The 19,848-nt window shown below is 48.0% G+C and overlaps 1 protein-coding gene across 6 annotated transcripts; it reads left to right on the top strand.

Annotated features, from left to right (window-relative positions):
• Positions 1-3,195: 3,195 nt before the first annotated feature.
• On the top strand, positions 3,196-6,902 carry SMIM10L2B (small integral membrane protein 10 like 2B). Of its 6 annotated transcripts, none has more exons than XM_049107523.1 (3): positions 3,196-4,068; positions 4,945-4,956; positions 5,720-6,902. In XM_049107523.1, the coding sequence occupies exon 1, from the start codon at positions 3,444-3,446 to the stop codon at positions 3,678-3,680; it is 237 nt and encodes a 78-aa protein (XP_048963480.1). In that variant the 5' UTR covers positions 3,196-3,443; the 3' UTR covers positions 3,681-4,068; positions 4,945-4,956; positions 5,720-6,902. The 6 variants fall into 6 exon arrangements, with proteins under 6 accessions (XP_048963480.1, XP_048963483.1, XP_048963482.1 ...); XM_049107526.1 differs by having other exon boundaries at positions 4,945-6,371; positions 6,712-6,902; XM_049107525.1 differs by having other exon boundaries at positions 4,945-6,371; positions 6,700-6,902.
• Positions 6,903-19,848: the final 12,946 nt, after the last annotated feature.

The raw sequence follows: 19,848 nt of genomic DNA, 5'->3' as shown, positions 1-19,848 counted from the left end.
GAATCTACTTCTTGAAGATAGCTTTTTAAAGGTTATGTGTATAAGCTGGGGTGCCTGGGTGGCTCAGTCAATTAAGCATCTGCCTTTGGCTCAGGTCATGATCTCATGATGGCTAGAGGCTCAATCCCATTAAGTAGCTCCAGGGATTGAGCCCTGAGTCATCCTTCCTCTGCTCATTCTCTTTCTCTCTCTCAAATAAATAAATAACATTTTAAAAAATTAAAAATAAATAAAAATAAAAGTTATGTGTATAATCAAGCATGAACATTTCTACAATTTATTAAATGGTCTTAAAAAATGATCAAGCTTGAGTTGGATTTGGCTTAGAATAAAGATTAGATGAAACCACAAAAGTGCTTCGAAGCACATCAGCAAGAACTGTCATGAACGAGGGCTAATGAAAACCTGAGAAGATCCCATAGAGTAACCAGGACCAATAATGGGTTAAGAGGGGTGCTTAGAAATCACTGTGTGGTTTGAAGGAGTTCAGGACATGCCACGCCAAAATACACTACTTTGGTATATTATTTGAGCTCAAAAAGCACTTGAAAAACAGCCAATGCAGGGAGAGGCTTTCGCTGAAATCCCTGTAAAAATTAATAAAAGGAAACCTCATTTAAAGTGGAGTTGGGAGACCAGAAGGGGGGGCTCTTAGGTCCTACCACTCCTTATAAATTGCAGACTTCAACAAGAAGAGACTTATCATGCAGATAGACACTACTTTTGTTACTACTACCCCGGCAGGAAAAACAAAAGCTGTTTTCCCTTCACTCTCCCCCAACAGCCCAGCCAATGAGAGACAGTCATAACTCAAGTCAATGAAAAGTTAGTATACTTGGAACTCCCAGTTTACTCTAATGGACTTGTCCTTTCTAATAGCTACCCCAGCCTCCTCCTTTCCTTTATAAAAGAGCTTTTCTGGGGCACCTGGGTGGCTCAGTCAGTTGGGCAACTGCCTTCTGCTCAGGTCATGATTCCTGGGCTCTGGGATCCAACCCTGCCTGGGGCTCCCTGCTTTGTAGTGGAGTCTGCTTCTTCCTCTTCTCCCTCACCTCCCTCTGCCTCTGCTGATGTGCTCTCTCACTCACTCTCTCTCTCAAATAAATAAATAAGATCTTTTTTTTAAAAAAAGAGGCTTCCTCTCTTTTGTTCTACTGATTTGCTTATCATTATGTTCTTGCTTGCTTGTCTTTAGTTGTAATTCACTCTGATTCCCAAATAAACATTTTGGCTGGTGAATAACTGACCATTTTATTTTTAAGATTAATATCCCCTTATGGGCCTAAAGAAAGATCCTCCAAGAGGAACTCGATTGTGAAAATCCCTCCTTAGAAATTTCATCAACCAGGGAAATTGATTCTTTTTTTTATTTTTTAAAGATTATTTATTTATTTATTCATGATAGACATAGAGAGAGAGAGAGAGAGAGAGGCAGAGACACAGAAGGAGGGAGAAGCAGGCTCCATGCCGGAAGCCCGACGTGGGACTCGATCCTGGGACTCCAGGATGGTGCCCTGGGCCAAAGGCAGGCGCTAAACAGCTGAGCCACCCAGGGATCCCCGGGAAATTGATTCTGACAAAAGGTAAATGGATGAGAAGTCCACACCACATGCAAACTCTGTCACAAACTATCACATCTTCCATTTATTCTACTAAGAACTCACTCATGTTTCCCAAAAATCATTTAGACTTCCCTAAATTGCCTACATCTTCGTTCCCCTTCCTCTATTAAGATGGTATATAAGCTCTCAAATCTCACTGCCTCTCTGGGTGTTTACATTTATTTTCCTGTGATGTCCCCGTGCAGGTAATATTAAAAATTAATAAATGTGCATACCTTTTCTGCAGTTAATTTGCATATTGTTGATTTATTTCATAGACCTAAGAGATGTGTACAAATAGGCTCTAAGAGTATAGAGGGAAATTTTTCTCCCTCACAGCTAAAGGAAGGACAATGGGGAAATTTAATAAAGAAATACACATAATCAGATGGTGTGTGGGCAGGCTGGTAGAGTTGCCAGTGGATTTATTGAGCTATTTTGATCAAGTCCAGCAGACCCTTCTGATCCCCCCAGAAACTTCAGAAGGCAATCTTTTGGGGTGCCTGGGTATCTCAGTTGGTTAAACATGTGCCTTCAGCTCAGATTGTGATCCCAGGATCCCAGGAATGAGCCCCATGTTGGGCTTCCTGCTCAGCGGGGAATAGGCTTCTTCCTCGGCCCCTCCACCCAGTTATGCTTGCTCTCTCTCTGTTTCAAATAAAATCTTTTTAAAATTAAAAAAAATAAGGACACCTGGGTGGCTCAGTGGTTGAGTATCTGCCTTTGGCTTGGGGCGTGGTCCCAGGGTCCTGGGATCAAGTCCCACCTAGGGCTTCAAGTGGGGAGCCTGCTTCTCCCTCTGTCTACATCTCTGCCTCTCTGTATCTCTCATGAACATTAAATAAAATCTTGGGATCCCTGGGTGGCACAGCGGTTGGGCGCCTGCCTTTGGCCTGGGGCGTGATCCTGGAGACCTGGGATCGAATCCCACGTCGGGCTCCCTGCATGGAGCCTGCTTCTCCCTCTGCCTGTGTCTCTGCCTCTCTGTCTCTCTGTGTGACTATCATGAATAAACAAATAAAATCTTTAAAAAAAAAGAAAAATAAATAAAATCTTAAAAAAAAGAAATACACATAACCAGCAAATATACCAAAAAGAAAAAAATGCGTCTGTGGGTTTGGTGAACCTCTACAGTGCTGAGTTAGCAGAGAAATGCAAATTAATGGTACAATGGGTTGCCTGGCTGGGTTTTCTGTGTAAACAGTGCAGAAGAAGGGATAAATTAAACAGGCGGAGCCTTCCCAGTGGGCTTTCCATTTATTTATTTATTTATTTATTTATTTATTTATTTATTTATTTGTATTTTTTTTATTGGAGTTCGATTTGCCAACATAGAGCATAACACCCAGTGCTCATCCCTTCAAGTGCCCATTGGGCTTTCGGCACGTCATCAGTATAGCTTTCTAGACCCTCTGGCCGTCCGCCGCGCTCAAGGACACGCCCCAGAAGCGATCCCTGGGGAACGTCACCTTCCAATCTCTTCCCGCCCTCGGGCTCTGCCCTTGGGAGCCCAGGAGAAGGCGGGGCTTGCTGGCGGGGCGGTCCCGCGGGCCGTCGCTCTGTGGCGCCCGGGAGGGGGCGTGGCCAAGCCAGGGGCGGGGTTCCGCTGGCGGCGGCTGCCCTGGCAGCCGGCGAGGGGCGGAGTTCTCCGTGGGCGGAGCTCCCCATAGGCTGCTGGAGAGGGGCGGTGGCGGAGGCGGAGGCGACAGCAGCTGAGGCTGCATCCCCGGCCCGGCCAGGGAACGGGTGACCGAAGGCGGGCCGGGGCGCTTCAAGCCTCGCGTCCCCCTGCCCGGCAGCTCGGGCTCCCCTGGGTCGGCGGGCCCGCGCCGGCCCGGGCCCATGGCGGCGTCGGCGGCTCTGTCGGCGGCGGCGGCCGCGGCGGCCCTGTCGGGCCTGGCGGTGCGGCTGTCGCGCTCGGCGGCGGCCCGCGGCTCGTATGGCGCCTTCTGCAAGGGGCTCACGCGCACTCTGATCACCTTCTTCGACCTGGCCTGGCGGCTGCGCATGAACTTCCCTTACTTCTACGTGGTGGCCTCGGTGATGCTCAACGTCCGCCTGCAGGTGCGGATCGAGTGAGCGCGCGCCGCCGCAGCCCCGGCCAGAGGGTCCCGCGGGCCGGGCCGCCGCGGGCAGGGGCGCGGGCATGGACGACGGCCGCCGGGACGCGGCGCGGGCAGGGGGCGGGGCGGCCCGGGCCCCGGGGCCCTAGACCCCCGCAGGAGGACGCCGGCCACCCGGCCGCGGGGCCACCCTGCCCGGCCCTGGCCGCGACCCCCCCGCCCGCAGCATGGCCGGTGACCGATTGCACAGAAACTCCACAAACGGGCCCTTTCCGTCGAGCTCGAAAGAAAAAAAAAAAAAAACGATTTAAGTGCCGCCGACCTGTTGCCTCACGTTGGCCAGAGGCGGGGAAGCAGCAAGGAAAAATTCTGCAGCAGGGACTTGACTGGCCTCAGTCTTCAAGGTAGGAGGCCCGAGGCTCCATGGAGGACCCATGGGCTGGCGGCGGCGCTTGCCATGACATCTTGGTGGCAGGGGGAACTGTGGACGGGACGCCGGGAAGCTAGCCCCGGAGCTGCCCAGGCAGGGGGCCGCAGGCACCCCAAACTCCCTGGTCCTCATTCCCAGACGAGGGTGAGGGGCAGCGGCGGCCTGGGCATCTGGGAGGTCAGCCCATCCCCGCCCCGCTTTGCCCAGAGGCCTGGCGTTGCCACCTGAACCCCAGGGAATGGAGGGGAATGAGCTGGGGGAGGCCCCAGGGAAGACTGTAGAAGGAAAAGATGCTGCCACCCTTTGCCCCCTTGGGGGACCAGACAGGAAAGCTGGTTGTGTTCTTGGCCAAAGCCCTGGTCAGGCCTCTTCCCATCCCTCAGGCCCCTGGGGTCTGGGCAGCTCACGCCCAGCGCTTGGCAGAATTGCATCTGCCCCGTGTTGGTGTCCAGGGGACTGCTCTGGGCCTGATTCTGCTGTGCCTGCTGCTCGCCTACCCCCAGGGGCATCCTCTGGCGCTGGGCATTTGGACATTTGGAGACCTAGAGTGGAAAGGTCGCCCCGCCCTATCCCTGCCCCCACAGTCTCTCTCTTGCGCCATCACAGCCACCCTCCCTCCAGCCTCTACCTCTGCCCTCCCGATGCTACTGAGTGCCGCCTCCAGCAGCCTCTGTGCACCCAGAGCATCCGGGGAAATGGGGATCTCCTTGAGCAGACGGCAGGCAGTTCTCAGGCTCGCGTGGCAAAAGCAGGTGGAGGAGGGGCTTGGGAGGAGACAGCACTTGGGGAAGCCGTCACCACTCTTCGTGGGGAGGCCACTGTGAAATCTCCATCTCTTTCTGTCTTTCAGGAGCCAGTGTTTGTAAGTGGTGACCCACCCCTTCTCTGGCCTTGTCAAGAGACTCCAATCCCTGCCCATGGGGTGCCCCTGGCCCCACAGCCGCCTGGGGAGCAGCTGGGCAAAAGGCCTGGGCCAGGAGGAGAGAAAGGACCTTTCAGGCAGAGGCACTGAGGGGTGGGGTACCCAGTGGTCCAGTTGTTGCATGGGGAAGGACTCGACCCTGTCATCTCAGCACTAGATCTCCTAGCAACACTTTGAAGGAGTTCTGTTCTCCCCACCTGATGATTGGAAAGACTAGTTCTGGGACAGGGAGAGATTGTCCTTGTCATACAGATAAGAAGTGGTGGGGCTGAATCTGATCTGCCCCCAGACTTTGGGAAAACCTGGCATGGTAGAGGGTGGATGTGGGAGGGAACTCAGGGCCCCTCTGAGGGACCTAAGGGGAAAGAGAGAGGTCCAGGGTAGGGAATGTGGGGGATTGGCTTTTCTTGGAGTGCTATGGGAGGTCACAGGGGAGACAGCGAGAGCTGAGGTGGACTCAGGAGAGTCCTAGAACCCCTTGCGGAGCTGACGTCTACCCACACGGCCTGGCCTCCCCAGCACCCCACCCCAGGCTTGACCAAGGGCTCCTCAGCAGTTGAGTGGCAGGAGCCTCTTAGTTTGGGTGGCAGGGTGGGGGTGGGTGGTGGCATGGCTCCTGGGGACATGACGGAATCAGGAGGGTGAAGGGATAAACCTAAGATGAGCCTGGGACCCGTGTGTGACTCCGTCTCTCTGTCCCCAGGCTCAGGGCCCCAAGCCCAGGATCACTCAGAGAACCTTCTCTGGATGGGCTTGGATTGGTCCCGGAGGACCCAGGTGTACTGCTACCTGGTGCACCAGGATGGCCAGGCATGGCCCCAAGGGGAGCCAGGAAAGACCCCTGTCCCACAGCTGCTCTGCCACTGGTTGCTCTTGGTCCCCACGCTCTGAATTCCTGGACCTGAAAACCAAAGCAATCTGGTCAGCCCCAGGGACAGAGTGGCCCAGTGTCACACCTCCTGCTTTCCTCAGCTGCCAAGCTGGAAGCCTGATCCTGATTGAAGAGCTCTGCCTGCCTCACCCCGGGGACTGAGGCCAGACGAAGCCACCATGTGTCCCCTGCAGCTCCCCACAGGGTGTGATGGCTTCCTTCCTTGTGCCTAGTGCCCTGGGGTCCCTGATCCGGGTGGAACCTCCCATACCCCAACCCTTTCCACCGAGGTCCAGTTCGGGGAGCCTGCCAGCCTGCTGACTCCATCTACAGATGTCTGGGGACAGCCTTCAACAGCCACCTGAGGCTGTCTGAGAGGAGAGGACGAGGGGCCTCCTTAGGGCTGATCCACTGATGTGCCCCTTTCAAGACCCCCGTCTCACCCTCGAGCGACCGGCTCCCCAGCTGCAGCCTTGTGGCTCAGGTGGAGCTGCCTGGGGCCTGTGACATCTCTTACCGGCTGGGAGAGGGGTGGGGAGAGCCTCAGGGCCCCTGGCCCGCGGCCCCTCCCCTGCAGAAAGCTCCATCCTGTGCCACCCCCTCCCCCAGGGTACAGGGTGTCCCTGCGCAGCCCTCAAGGGTCAGGGGAGGGGCAGGGGAGGGGATGCACGTCTTTCGCCCCGTGTTCCTGCCACTGCTTTCCTGACCGGTTTGGCCTTGAGTACTTAGCGCGCTTCTTCCCCACCCCTTCCCTCTCCCGCACTGGGCCCTGGCTGCCTGACAGGCTCTCCATGCACTTTATTTATTTGCAGTCTGTGTTCCAGGCGGCAGAGCTTCTACAGCATCAGAGCCACGGGCTGAATATGATGACTGTCACTTTCCCGTGTGTGATTAACTGCTGGTCAGCGCCCTCTGCTCAGAGGAATGGGCTCGTTTCTGCTGTCAAATCCTGTCACTCTAAGTTAAAAAGAAAACCTTCCCTAAGTTCAATAAAATGAAATACAAGTGGAGGCCATCCTTCTGGTGTGGCGCAGTAGCCTTCGAGGAGGGGGCCAGCGGTGATATCACGCTGCAGGGCTGCGGGGTGGGGGTGGCGGTAGGGGTGGAGGCCTGCTCCGGAGGTGTGGGGAGATGGGCTGGCCTGGGCCACTGCTCCTTGAGGAGAAGGCAGCAGTGGGGCCTGGCCCGAGGAGTGGGAATTTGTCCTACTCACAACCTTTATCTGAATGACCAAGCACCTCGGTCTTTTCTCCATTTTCGAGCTGGGCTTCAGAAAGCACTTAACACCTGGAGGCTTGAGGATGGGCTGGGGGAGGTGGGGTGAAGTGGGCTCTCTGCACATCTTTTTGGGGCCCCCAAAAGCCACAGCAGGTGGCGAGGACCCCTTGTCTCCCTGCTAGTCCGGTGGGTGCCCAGATTTGGGAAAGGTAAAGCATGGGGACTGGGAGCCTGCTGCCCTTCCCCCCAGCTTAGGCCCCACCTGTCCCTTCAGAGCCCCAGCCTGGTGACTCCTCAGAGAGGCCTGGCCATGGGCTCCACGGGCTGCAGAGCTGAGGGTGGGTACGCAGGCAGAGGCCTGGTGGAGGGGGTCTGGGGAGCACAGTGGCCCAGGTAGAAAAAGGAAGGCTCTTGGTCCCCAGGGGGCAGGCGGCTGAGGAAGCAGGGCAATGGTCACAAGGAGGAGCACAGCCTGGGGCAAGGGCCTTGGGTATATTCCCCTTGCTGGGAATTTCTGGGGGTCCAAGCACCCTGACAGGAGAGAGACCCTCCTGACATCTGCCACCACGGGAGAGATGGACCTCAGTCCCTGCCAGTGCCCGGAACCCGCCCTTCACTCATCCTGTGGAAGGAGGTGCCCCAGAGGCTGGAGGGGGGGCACACCCAGCAGGGAATGGCTGCTGGGCCTCTGGGTCTGGATAATACCAGTCGGGTGCCCACTTTCCCCTGGTCATGTCTCCCTGACCTGGCTGTAAAGTGGACATGACAATAAAACCCCCTCCTTGTGGGGTCTTCTGGCCCTGTGCCCAGGGCTTGGCCCAGACAAATGCTCGGCTCATGAGATGAACATTTCAGAATACTAGCAACAGAAATTTAAAAATTGGAATAAAGAAAATATTTTATTTCATTCACAATAGCCTAAAAAGAGTAGAACACTTAGGGATAAAGCAGATAAAATATGTACCAACCTTGCATACTAAAAATGAGAAAACATTGTTGGGGTATGCCTGGGTGGTTCAGCAGTTGGGCTTCTGCCTTCTGCTCAGGGTGTGATACTGGAGTCATGGGATCAACTCCTGCAACGGGCTCCCTGCATGGAACCTGCTTCTCCCTCTGCCTATGTCTCTGTCTCTCTCTGTGTCTGTCATGAATAAATAACTAAAATCTTTAAAAAAAGAAAACATTGCTGGGAAAATTTAAAGAAGCTCTGGATAGAGGGGTGCCTGGGTGGCTCAGTTGTTTAAGCGGCAGGCTCTTGATTTTGGCTCGGATCATGATCTCAGGGTCCTAGGATGAGCCCTGCGTGGGTTCTGTGCTCAGAAGTGAGTCTGCTTGAAGATTATCTCCCCCACAATCCTGCTCCAGCTCACTGTCTCTCTCTCTCTCTCTCTCTCTCTCTCTCTCATATGTATATATATAAAATGAAGAATGAAGGTATATAGAAAGACATTTCATAGTTTGGAGACTGAATATTGTCAAAGATGGCAATCTTCCCCAAATTTATCTGTAGATTGAACAGATGCTCTATCCAGATCTCAGCTGAGTTTCCTGTAGAAACTGACAAGCTGAACCCAAAATGTAGGTGGAAATGTATATTACCTTAAATAACTAAAACATTTTGAAAAAGAAAAAGTTGAGGATTCACCATACCTAGTTCAAAACTTAGTATAAACTATAGTAAGAAAGACAGTGTGGTATTGGAGCAAAGATATGTGTATTAATCATTGGAACAGATTGAGAGACTTTAAAGAAATCCTTACATTTATGATCCATTGATTTTTTTTATTGTGGCAAAGTACCTATAAGATGAAATTTGCCATTTTAACCATTTTAAAGTATACAATTCAGTGGCATGGAGTACAATCACAATATTTTGCAACTGTCACCAGTCTCAAGTTCCAGGACATTTTCATCACCCTGAACTGGAAACACCATATGCATGAGGCTGTCAATCCCTGTTCCCTCCCTACCCCAGCCCTTGGCAACCAAAAATGTGTTTTCTGCCTCTATAGATATGCTTCCTCTGGGTATTTGATAAAAATGAAATCACAGATATGTGACTTTTATGTCTGGTTTCTTTAACTTAGCATAAGGTTTGGGAGAGTCATCCACATTGTTACATGTGTCAGTACTTTGTTCCTTTTGGGAGGTGAATAATATTCCACTGGATGAATATACCACTTTTGTTTACCCATTCACATATGCTGTTGGAGATTTGTGTTGTTTAGAACTTTTGGCTCTTTTGAATAGTGCTGCTAGGAACATTCATGTACAATTTTTTTTTCATGTACAAATTTTGTTTGGACACCTGATTTCAAATTTTGGGATCCATATCTAGGAGTGGAATTTCTGGATCACATGGTTATTCTACGTTTAACTTATTAAGGAACCACCAAACTATTTCACATAGAGGCTGCATCACTGTATATTCACACTAGTAATGTATGATGTTTATGATTTTGCCACATCCAACCCTATAACTGTTATTTTCCTGTTTTGAAATTATGGCCTCCTGGCGGGTGTGAAGTAGTATCTCATAGTAATTTTTTAAGATTTTATTTATTCATGAGAGAGAGAGAGAGAGAGAGAGGCAGAGACATAGGCAGAGGGAGAAGCAGGCTCCATGCAGGGAGCCCGATGTGGGACTAGATCCCTGGACTCCAGGTCATGCCAAAGGCAGACAACCGCTGAGCCACCCAGGCATCCCTCTCACTGTAATTTTTATTTGCATTTCCCTAATGACTAAGGATGTTGAGCATCTTTTCATTTGCCTGTCGGCCATTTGTATAACTTTGTAGAAAGTTTAGTACTTAGGGATAAACTTGACAAAAGAAATGCAAGACCTGTACGCTGAAAACCTGAAAAGAAATTCAAGAATGAACATAAATGCAGAACTATGCCATGCTCATAGATTTGAAGACTGATGAAACTGACATATAGATTCAGCGCATTCCCAACAAAATCATAGCAGGACTTTTAAAAGAAATTACCAAGGTGATTCCAACATTTATACTAAATACAGAAGGCTTAGGACAGCCAAACAATTTTGAAGATGAGCAGAGTTCCAGGGCTTTGACGCCTTCAAGACTTACTATAGAATGTAAGCCATCATCCGGGCCTTGTGGTATTGCAGAAAGACATCAATGAACAGACGAGAGTTCAGAATGTACTCAGAACTAGGTGGACAATTGCCTTTTGACAGAAGCGTCAAGGCAAGCCAATAGAGAAAGGATAATATTTTCAAGAAATAGTATTGTGCACATCGGAAAGGCCTGCCTGGAAAAATGAAACTTGACCCTAACCTCACATCCTATACAAAAATTAATTCAAAACCATGGCATACATGTAAGAGACAAAACTGTAATACATGCCACTTGTGGGTTACTGTAGCTCTCAGCTGAACTGCTGCTGGTTGTGCTTCTCTCCGATGTCAAATTTAATAAAAAAGTCATACCACATCACCCTGGCGATAGGGCTAAAGCAGATGCCCCACAGGCTCACACTGACCCCCACATCCCCAACCCCCTTTTGGTGCCCCAAGACCTTTCCCCTTAAAAACTGCTCCGCATGGCTGACTGCCGCCCCTTAGTGGAAGGCGAGAGCAACGGCCCCGCCAGGCTTTCTGATGTAGTTCGAGGAACTCGCCAGGAGATGGCGCCACGCTCAGCACAGGCCAGATTCGCGGGAGCACAAAGGGCCTTTCATCCAGCTTTGACAGAATTAAGCTGCCTGCAAACTAGGAACCCCTGAAGATGAGATAGGGGTTTCCCAGTTACCCGAGGTGCAAGATCTTGAGCAACGAAGACCCCTGAACGGATGATGTGCTGCCGATTCTAGGCATGCTGCAACCATGATTCTCAGACACGGGGGTAGCAGGGCACCCCCGTGTCACCAGGGTCTGTTCAGAACCCCGTTAATACCAGGAGATGGTCAGTCCCATCTTAAACCGGGGCCCGTGCGGTCCTGGAAGGCTGGGGAAGCGGAAAGCAGCGGGGTTTGGACCCTGGCTCTTTGGGTTGTGAGCGGGGACTTCTGCCAGGCCCGCGTACTCTCTGTCTGCCCCCCCTTCTTCGTCTGCACAAGGATTAGTGACCCAGGGTCCTGTGGGGAGTCGGTGAGGACATGTCCGTCAATGAACAAGCATCGCGCGGGGCCGACACGTGGAAGCCGTGGGGTAAACGAAGACTAGTCTTTATCGGCGCTTAGCCGTGTGGGCAGCTAGTCACACAGGCTGTGCGGGGTCAGGGACGCCAAAAGGCAGCCCCGTGTCCGCGTCGGGGCCACAGACCTGGTGGTGGGGGTCCCACAGCTGCACCACCTCTCAGGGGCCGTGGGGAGCGCCCTGCGCCGGCCGGAGCCCCAGCCTCGTGACTGATGGTGACACTGGCAGGTGCCACAGGGTCCCGGCAGGCTGTCACGGAGGCGGGGGGCGGGGGGGCACGTGGGAGGGGCCCCTAGGGTCACGGCTGCTGTGGCACCCCGCTGGGCAGGAGCCTGGCCTGCCACGCGCGGTCCCCCAGGAACGCCCCCTTCCTTCCAACGGGTGCGCGTGGGGTGCTTCACTTCTGCTCAGGGGCTCTCAGCTGCAGGGGGGTGGGGGCTCGCGGGGCAGCGGGGCGTGTGGGTGTGGGAAGCGCAGGGGTCGGTGTTAGGGGGGTAGGGTGGGGGGGCGCAAGGGGGCTTGGGGGTGCTGGACGCGGGGGTCGCCCTCGCAGCAGGAGAGAAAGGAAAACATGAAACAAAGGGGAAACAGGCTGACGACCTCCACAGCCTGGTCACATCCCTGCCTGCTCTGTCTGCCGCCGTCCTCCACTCATCCCCTTCTATGCATTTCCATCATGTGGGGCTCCCACGGAGCACAGGGACTTCCTCAGCCTCCTATGCTACAGAGGGTGTAAAATTGCAAAGTCAGCCACATTTCTTTCTGGGGAACCATCACATAACTTTAGATTCCTATGCCTGACCTGGGGCTCCTGAGGTCTTTATGTCTGCACTACTCAGTTAAAATACACTTGTCCTGGGAAACCCTCCCCTTGAGAATAACTTCTATTCTCTAGATTCATGTTTGTAGTGTATCCTGACCATTATAGTTCTCCATCATGACAGGTGGTTGACGTCCTAGTTTGTAGATCAATCTCCCGTGAGTTTACGTCAATTCTTGACTTGTAAAAATGAACTCATTACCCTGCAATGCCAAGGACCAGGCTTTAGACATGGTAACCACAGCAGTTGTGATTAAGAATCTAACTGCTAAAAAAAAAAAAAAAAAAAAAAAGAATCTAACTGCTAATGGAACACTCAAATATTTAAACTCAAAATGCTCCAAGTTGAACTTTTCATTTTTTTAAAAAAAGATTTTATTTATTTATTCATGAGACACAGAGACACATGTGTGCAGACACATAGGCAGAGGGAGAAGCAGGCTCCTTGGACTCAACCCCAGGACGCTGGGATCACAACCTGAGCCAAAGGCAGACTCTGCGTTCAACCACTGAGCCACCCAGGTGCCCCTGAACTTGTCTTTACTAAAAATAAAAAATACATTTCTTTTCTTCTGTGGCTCCCTATCTTGGGTGGTGTCAGAAACTATCCACCCAGAAATCAGGAATCATCTCTGAGTCAACTGTATCCTTCTTCCTCAAGTATCCAGTTAGTAGAGCTCCCCTTCCCATGGCTTCTGGAATCCATCCCCACTTTCCAATCCCCATCAACCTTGCCTTGGTTTAGACAGAGATTATTTCCCCATTGCTTCTCGACGTTTCCTGTCATTGTTTACCCCCACCCAGGTTTTCAGCCCTGCCCCCTGCCAATGCAAAATTCATCCTTATCCCTGATAATATGATTCACCAAAAACATAAATATGGCCATGCCACTCTCCTTTAAACATCTTTCGAGGGATCCCTGGGTGGCGCAGCGGTTTGGCGCCTGCCTTTGGCCCAGGGCGCGATCCTGGAGACCCGGGATCGAATCCCACGTCGGGCTCCCAGTGCATGGAGCCTGCTTCTTCCTCTGCCTGTGTCTCTGCCTCTCTCTCTCTCTGTAACTATCATAAATAAATAAAAATTAAAAAAAAAACATCTTTCGAGAAATCTCAGCATTTAGGAGTGGGACACTTCTCTCCAGAGCCTCTGATGCCTCTTCTCTGAGTCTAATTTCCAATGCATAGAGCCACACTGAGGTTTGTTTTCTTGCTCTCCAGAGAATCACAAGCTTAATAAAGCACTTGATGTTCAGGAGGACCTGGATTTGCGGTTGCTCTCCAAGGCAGATTGCATTTCACAAACGTCATGGAAATGATCAAGCACAGGAAAGTTGAACAATAATATGAGAAACTCCATGTTCCCATCATCTGTTGACAATTAGTATCAACCCATACTTGATCACACTTGATCTCTGCCTTTCCTACTACCACAGGATTATTTTTACATGAATCTTATACATTACATATAAATATGTATAGGAAATAGCTCTCAAAAAGAGGGCCAGAAAAGCCTTATGAAGAACTCCAAGTAAAAAAATAATAAAATAAAATAAAATAAAATAAAATAAAAGAACTCCAAGTATGCAATTATCAGATCTGTTGTATTCATCCATTTTATTGGCTTGTGAATTACTTCAGACATCCCCAAAGCCAGGATGGGGCTGCTAGGGTGGCTGATGCAGGGATAATTTTTTGAGTTTCTGGTATGGGAAAGTAGCTGGGTACCTAGGTTTCTAGGTACCCAGATCCAAAGGAGAATAAATCTTTGCATCTGACTCTGGCTGTGATGCAAGCAAATATAGCAGGTGGTATGATGCACTGCATATTGGGTTGCTGTATGAAGTCTCTGGCCAGCAACAGGATGGGATTCTTCCTGCCACATACTTCTAAAGATTGTGTGTATTTATTTATTTATGTATTTATTTATTTATTTATTTATGGAGTTGGTGTGGGAGGGAGGAGCAGAGGAGGGGATCAGGAGGGGGAAAGAATCCCAAGCAGACTCCATGCTGAGCACAAAGCTCAGACTCCTCAGACTCGTGGCTGTATCTCATGACCCTGAGATCACAACCTCAGCTGAAACCAAGAGTTGGATGCTCAACCAACTGAGCCATCCAGGCGTCTACCCCCACTCCCCCATATTTTTAGGTGAAGCCGTGCCCTTTTTACCTTTTCATTACCTTTCTTGGATTAATACTAGATCCTGCTACTAGGAGACATAATACCCCATCATGAGAAACCAGATCCCATAATCTGTCCTCCCCTACTGGTGATGCCTGAGGTTTAGTAGTTTATTAAGGAAAGGAAGAAGGTAGGTAAATTTATAGGTCCCTGTGAAAAGTGATCCTTTGGGCCACTACATGAAGGCCATAGATGAATATGTGAAGATTGTAGAGGTGTTGAGGGAAATCTCCTGACCCTGCTAAAGCAAGACAGAGCTAGCATGACTAGTGTAGTCTTAGAAAAGGTCATCTAAGAAGACAGGAGTGGGCGGCGCCTGGGTTGCTCAGTCAGTTAAATGTCTGCCTTTGGCTTGTGTCATGATCCCAGGGTCCTGGGGTCAATGCCTCAGGTGCTCTGCTCAGTGGAGAATCTGCTTCTCCCTTTGCTCTTCCCACTCTCTTATGCTCTCTTTCTTTCTCGAATAAATAAATAAAATCTTTAAAAAAAGAATACTTAAAAAAAAAAGACAGGAAGATATGACACCAAAAACAATAAAAGGGAAAATAAACAAATGGGACTACATCAAACTTCTGCATATGGATGCCTGGGTGGCCTAGTGGTTGAGCATCTGCCTTTGGCTCAGGTCGTGATCCTGGGGTCCTGGGATTGAGTCCCACATCAGATTCCCCACAGGTAGCCCACTATTCCTCTGCCTGTGTCTCTGCCTCTCTCTCTGTGTCTCTCATGAATACATAAAAATAAAATCTTTAAAAAAGAAAGCTTCTGGACAGCAAAGGAAACCTTGTCAGTGAAATGAAAAGACAACCTACTGAATGGGAGAAGGTATCTGCAAATCATGTATCTTATAAGTGATGAATATCCAAATATATATAAAGAATCCATACTACTCAATGGTAAAAAGAAGAAACAATTTGATTTCTAAATTGGCAAAGATCTGAATAAATATTTTTGCACAGAATGCATACAGATAGCCAACAAGTACATGAAAATATACTATGCATCATTTAATCATCAGGAAATGGAAATCAAAACCACAATTAGATATCACTTCACATCTGTTAAAATGGCTAGTATCAAAAAGCCTAGAATTAACAAGTGTTGTCAGGAAGTGGAGAAATGGGACCCCTGTGCACTGTTGGTTGAAATGTAAATTGCAGCCATTATGGAAAACAGTATGGGGGTTCCTCAAAAAATTAAAAATATAATGACCATAATTGAACGATTCCATTTCTGGGAAAACAGAATTTTTTTTTGAAAACAGAAATATTAATTGAAAAAATAGATGCAACCCTATGTTCATTGCAGTATTATTTAAAATAGACAAGATACGGAAACAACCTAAGTGTTCACTGATGAATGAATGGATAAAGAAATTGAGATACAAGGATGCCTGGGTGGCTCAGTGGTTGTCTGTCTTTGACTCGGGGTATGATCCTGGAGTCCCGGGATCAGGTCCCACATGGGGCTTCCTGCATGGAGCCTGCTTCTCTCTTTGCCTGTGTCTCTGTCTCTCTTTCTGTGTCTCTCATGATAAAATAAATAAAATCTTTTTAAAAAATAAGAAATTGAGATACACACACACACACAGAAATATTATTCAACCATAAAAAAGAAAGGAAATCTTGCCATTTGCAACAACATGGATGGACCTCCAGAGCACTGTGCTAACTAAAATAGGTCAAATAGCAAAAGACATATACCATATGATTTCTATTATATGGAGAATCTAGATATATATACATGTAATACTATACACATATGACATATATACACATATTAAACAAATATATATATTTGCATACACACACACAAAAAAAAACTTACCTTATAGATTGATACAGAGAACATATTTGTGGTTGCCAGAAGCAGGGGATTAGGGGTGGGAGAAATGGGTCAATTGTTTTAAGGTTATTTTTTAGTTTGTATAAAATTGAAAAAAAAGAAGCAATAGATGTTTATTTTTATTTATGATAGTCACAGAGAGAGAGAGAGAGAGAGGCAGAGACATAGGCAGAGGGAGAAGCAGGCTCCATGCACCGGGAGCCCGACGTGAGATTCGATCCCAGGTCTCCAGGGTCGCGCCCTGGGCCAAAGGCAGGCGCTAAACCGCTGCGCCACCCAGGGATCCCAGCAATAGATATTTAGAAATATAATAACTTAAGGGTCACCTGGGTGGCTCAGTAGGTTGAGTGATTGACTCTTGATTTTGGCTCAGGTCATGATTTCAGAGTCATGAGATTGAGCCCCCATGGGATCTGCACCCAGCAGGGAACCTGCTTGAGATTCTCTCCCTCTTCCTCTGCTTGTCCCCCCTGGCTCGCATGCTCTCTAAATTATAAATAAATAAGTAAATAAATAAATAAATAAATAAATAAATAAATAAATAAACAATTTTTAAAGAAAATAAAAGAAGTACAATTACTTAGCATTGAAAATTCAAAGAAGAGTGGCAGAAGGTTGTATATCATTGCCAGCTATTGGGGCCTACTGACTCATATGCTCTCTTCCAGATGGTTGTCTCAGATCCCTAGTAGATGAGAACTCATTACACAGGGTGCTTTTATAAATAAATCTAAGGTCTTACATAAATGAACATTGTGTTAATGAAAGGAAAGAAAAAAGAGAGAATGAGAGTTTTTTTTAAGGCCTAAGCATATATACTTTCTTTAGCCTCATATTTAGTGAGCCAGGGGTAGAGAGGGCACCTTTGAATTCCAGTAGTTTCCAAAGGGGATATCTGTCTGTTTTTTTACCCCTCTTAATTAGTTATGTTTTTTGATAAAGCAGCTACGCTATCAGAGAAAGCTCCCTGAGGTATGGATGTTGTAATTCTCAAGTTCAAATAAAGTTGAAGAAATAATTTGAGTTGTTAATTGATGCATTCTACTATGTAGATGAGCAAAGTTCTTTCTAGTGTTGCTCAGCACTAACTACTATGAAGATGAGAAGTAATAATAAAAATAAGCACAATACAGACTCTGTTTCTTTTTAAAGATTTTGGTTATTCATTAGAGGCAGATAGAGAGGCAGAGAGGGGAAGCAGTCTCCATGCAAGGAGCCCAATATGGGACTCGATCCCAGGACTCCAGGATCACGCCCTGAGCCAAAGGCAGACACTCAACCACTGAGCCACTCAGGTGTCCCCAGACTCTATTTTTCAAAAGATTTTATTTATTTAAGAGAAAGAGATTGAGATAGCGACAGAGATAGAGAGCAGGAGCAGGGAGGAGGGGGAGAAGCAGGCTACCCACTGAGTGGGAAGTCCAATATGGAGCTTGATCCCAGGACCTTGGGACATCATGATCATGACCCGAGCTGAAGGCAGATGCTTAACCGACTCAGCCACCCTGGCTCCCCCAAACAGACTATTAAATACAGAGAACAAACTGGAGGTGGGCAAATTAGGTGAAGGAGATTAAGAGGTATAAACTTCCAGTTATAAAATAAATAAGTCACAGAGGTAAAAAGTATAGCATAGGGAATATAGTCAATTTTTATAATGTTTTGTGGTGACACCTGTGATGAGCCTTGAGTAATGTATAGAATTGTGGAATCAGTATATTGTACACTGGAAACTAATATTACATTGTATGTCAATTATATTTCAATTGAAAAAGTAAGTACAGTTGGGGGACCTGGCTGGCTTAGTTGGTGGAGCATGCAACTCTTGATCTCTGGGTCAGGAGGTTGAACCACACATTGGGTTTAGAAATTACTTAAAAATAAAATCTTTTTAAAAATTAAGCACATGGGGATCCCTGGGTGGCTCAGCGGTTTAGCACCTGCCTTTGGCCCAGGGCGTGATCCTGGAGTCCCGGGATTGAGTCCCGCGTCGGGCTCCCTGCATGGGGCCTGCTTCTTCCTCTGCCTGTGTCTCTGCTTCTCTCTCTCTCTGTCTCTCTCATGAATGAATAAATAAAATCTTTAAAAAAATAAATAAAAATAAAAATTAAGCACAATAAACGAGGGGCAAAATATTAAACACAAGAGTGCACTGATGAACATGAAAGTATGAATTTAGGTAATTCTCATTAGAAAGAAAAAAATCTGGGGTGCCTGGGTGGCTCAGTCAGTTGAGTGTCTGCCTTTGGCTCAGGTCATGATCCCAGGATCCTGGGATCAAGCCCCACATCAGGCTCCCTGCTCATCTGGAAGCCTTCTTCTTCCTCTCCTGCTCCCCCTGCTTGTGCTCTCTCTCTCCTCCTCCCTGTCAAATAAATAAATAATTTTTAAAAAGAAAAATCTTAGAAATTCCATAACTGAGATTTATTTCCATGATAAAATTAAATTTGAATTCATATTATTATTATTTAGAAGGGGGGCAGAGAAAGGATGGGCAGAGGGAGAGGAAGAATGAATCTAGAGCAGACTCCATGCACATGAGTCCTACATGGGACTCAATGTCATGACCCTGAGATCATAACCTGAACTGAAATCAAGAGTCTGACGCTTAACCAACGGAGCCACCCAGACACCCCTTGAATTCATATGATTATTGGCAGTATATATTGGAATGGGTAAAACTTATATCATTATTGTCATTAATAAATTTTATGACAGATAACTGTACTGGATTTCAGGGTGTGACTTTTTTTTCTGTGTTGAATTGATGCAAATCAGCCTTTTTCTTGGTCTCTCTTAGGGTGATGTCTACAGATTTTGTGCAGTGCAGTTCACTGGTTTGTCCAGATAGCTCTCTGAACAGTGAAGCCAGCCTTTTAGATTCCTGCTTCTCCTAACACAGATAAGCCTTGGAAAAGTGCCTAACTGATTATTTTTCTAACTCTAACTTCTCATGTAGACACAACTTTGGTTTTCACTTGGATTTGGCAGCCGTGGAGTTTGTTTTGAGGCTCTATATAAAATCATCCAAATTGGCAGCTCCAACAGCATAGTTGCGATTAATATTACAATGAGCAAGTATTCAGGGCAGAATTGAGGAGTATTCAGGGCAGAATTGCTGGAATCGTGACAACTTTCAGGCATTATCTCAGCTTCCTGAAAATTTAAAAACTGCTCCGTAAGAAACATGTTATTTATCATTAATTTTCTAGAGTCTTAATTTCTTTTTCTTGTATTTTTGTATATACATTCTTAGGGCCATTAAACACACACACACACATATCTGTTCACAGCCATTACTTGGATTCAACTCACTGTCAAATCTACCAGTTTTTCTTTTTTCTTTTTTGCTTTGTTCTCCACATTCTTGGAAAAATAAAAACACCCTCTGGGCACCTGGGTGGCTCAGTCAGTTAAGCATCTGCCTTTGACTCAGGTCATGATCTCAAGGTCCTGGGATTGAGCTCCACATCGGGCTCCCTGCTAAGCAGGGAGTCTGCTTCTCACTCTCCCTCTGCACCTCTCTCGTACTCTGTCTCTCTCCTTCTCTCAAATAAATCAATAAAATCTTTTTAAAAACTCACCCTCCATTTTCTTCTCTCCATGAAAAGAACTGGATTTTTTTTCAGGTTTTAAAGATTTTATTTATTTATCTCATGCCTCACAGAGAGAGGCAGAGACATAGGCAGAGGGGAAGCAGGCTCCATACAAGAAGCCCTATGCAGGACTCGATCCC

The sequence above is a fragment of the Canis lupus genome, chromosome X, assembly GCF_003254725.2.
Source record: "Canis lupus dingo isolate Sandy chromosome X, ASM325472v2, whole genome shotgun sequence".
NCBI lineage: Eukaryota > Metazoa > Chordata > Mammalia > Carnivora > Canidae > Canis > Canis lupus.
Note: the sequence above shows the minus strand (reverse complement) of the source record. Positions and strands in the feature narration are given on the sequence as shown.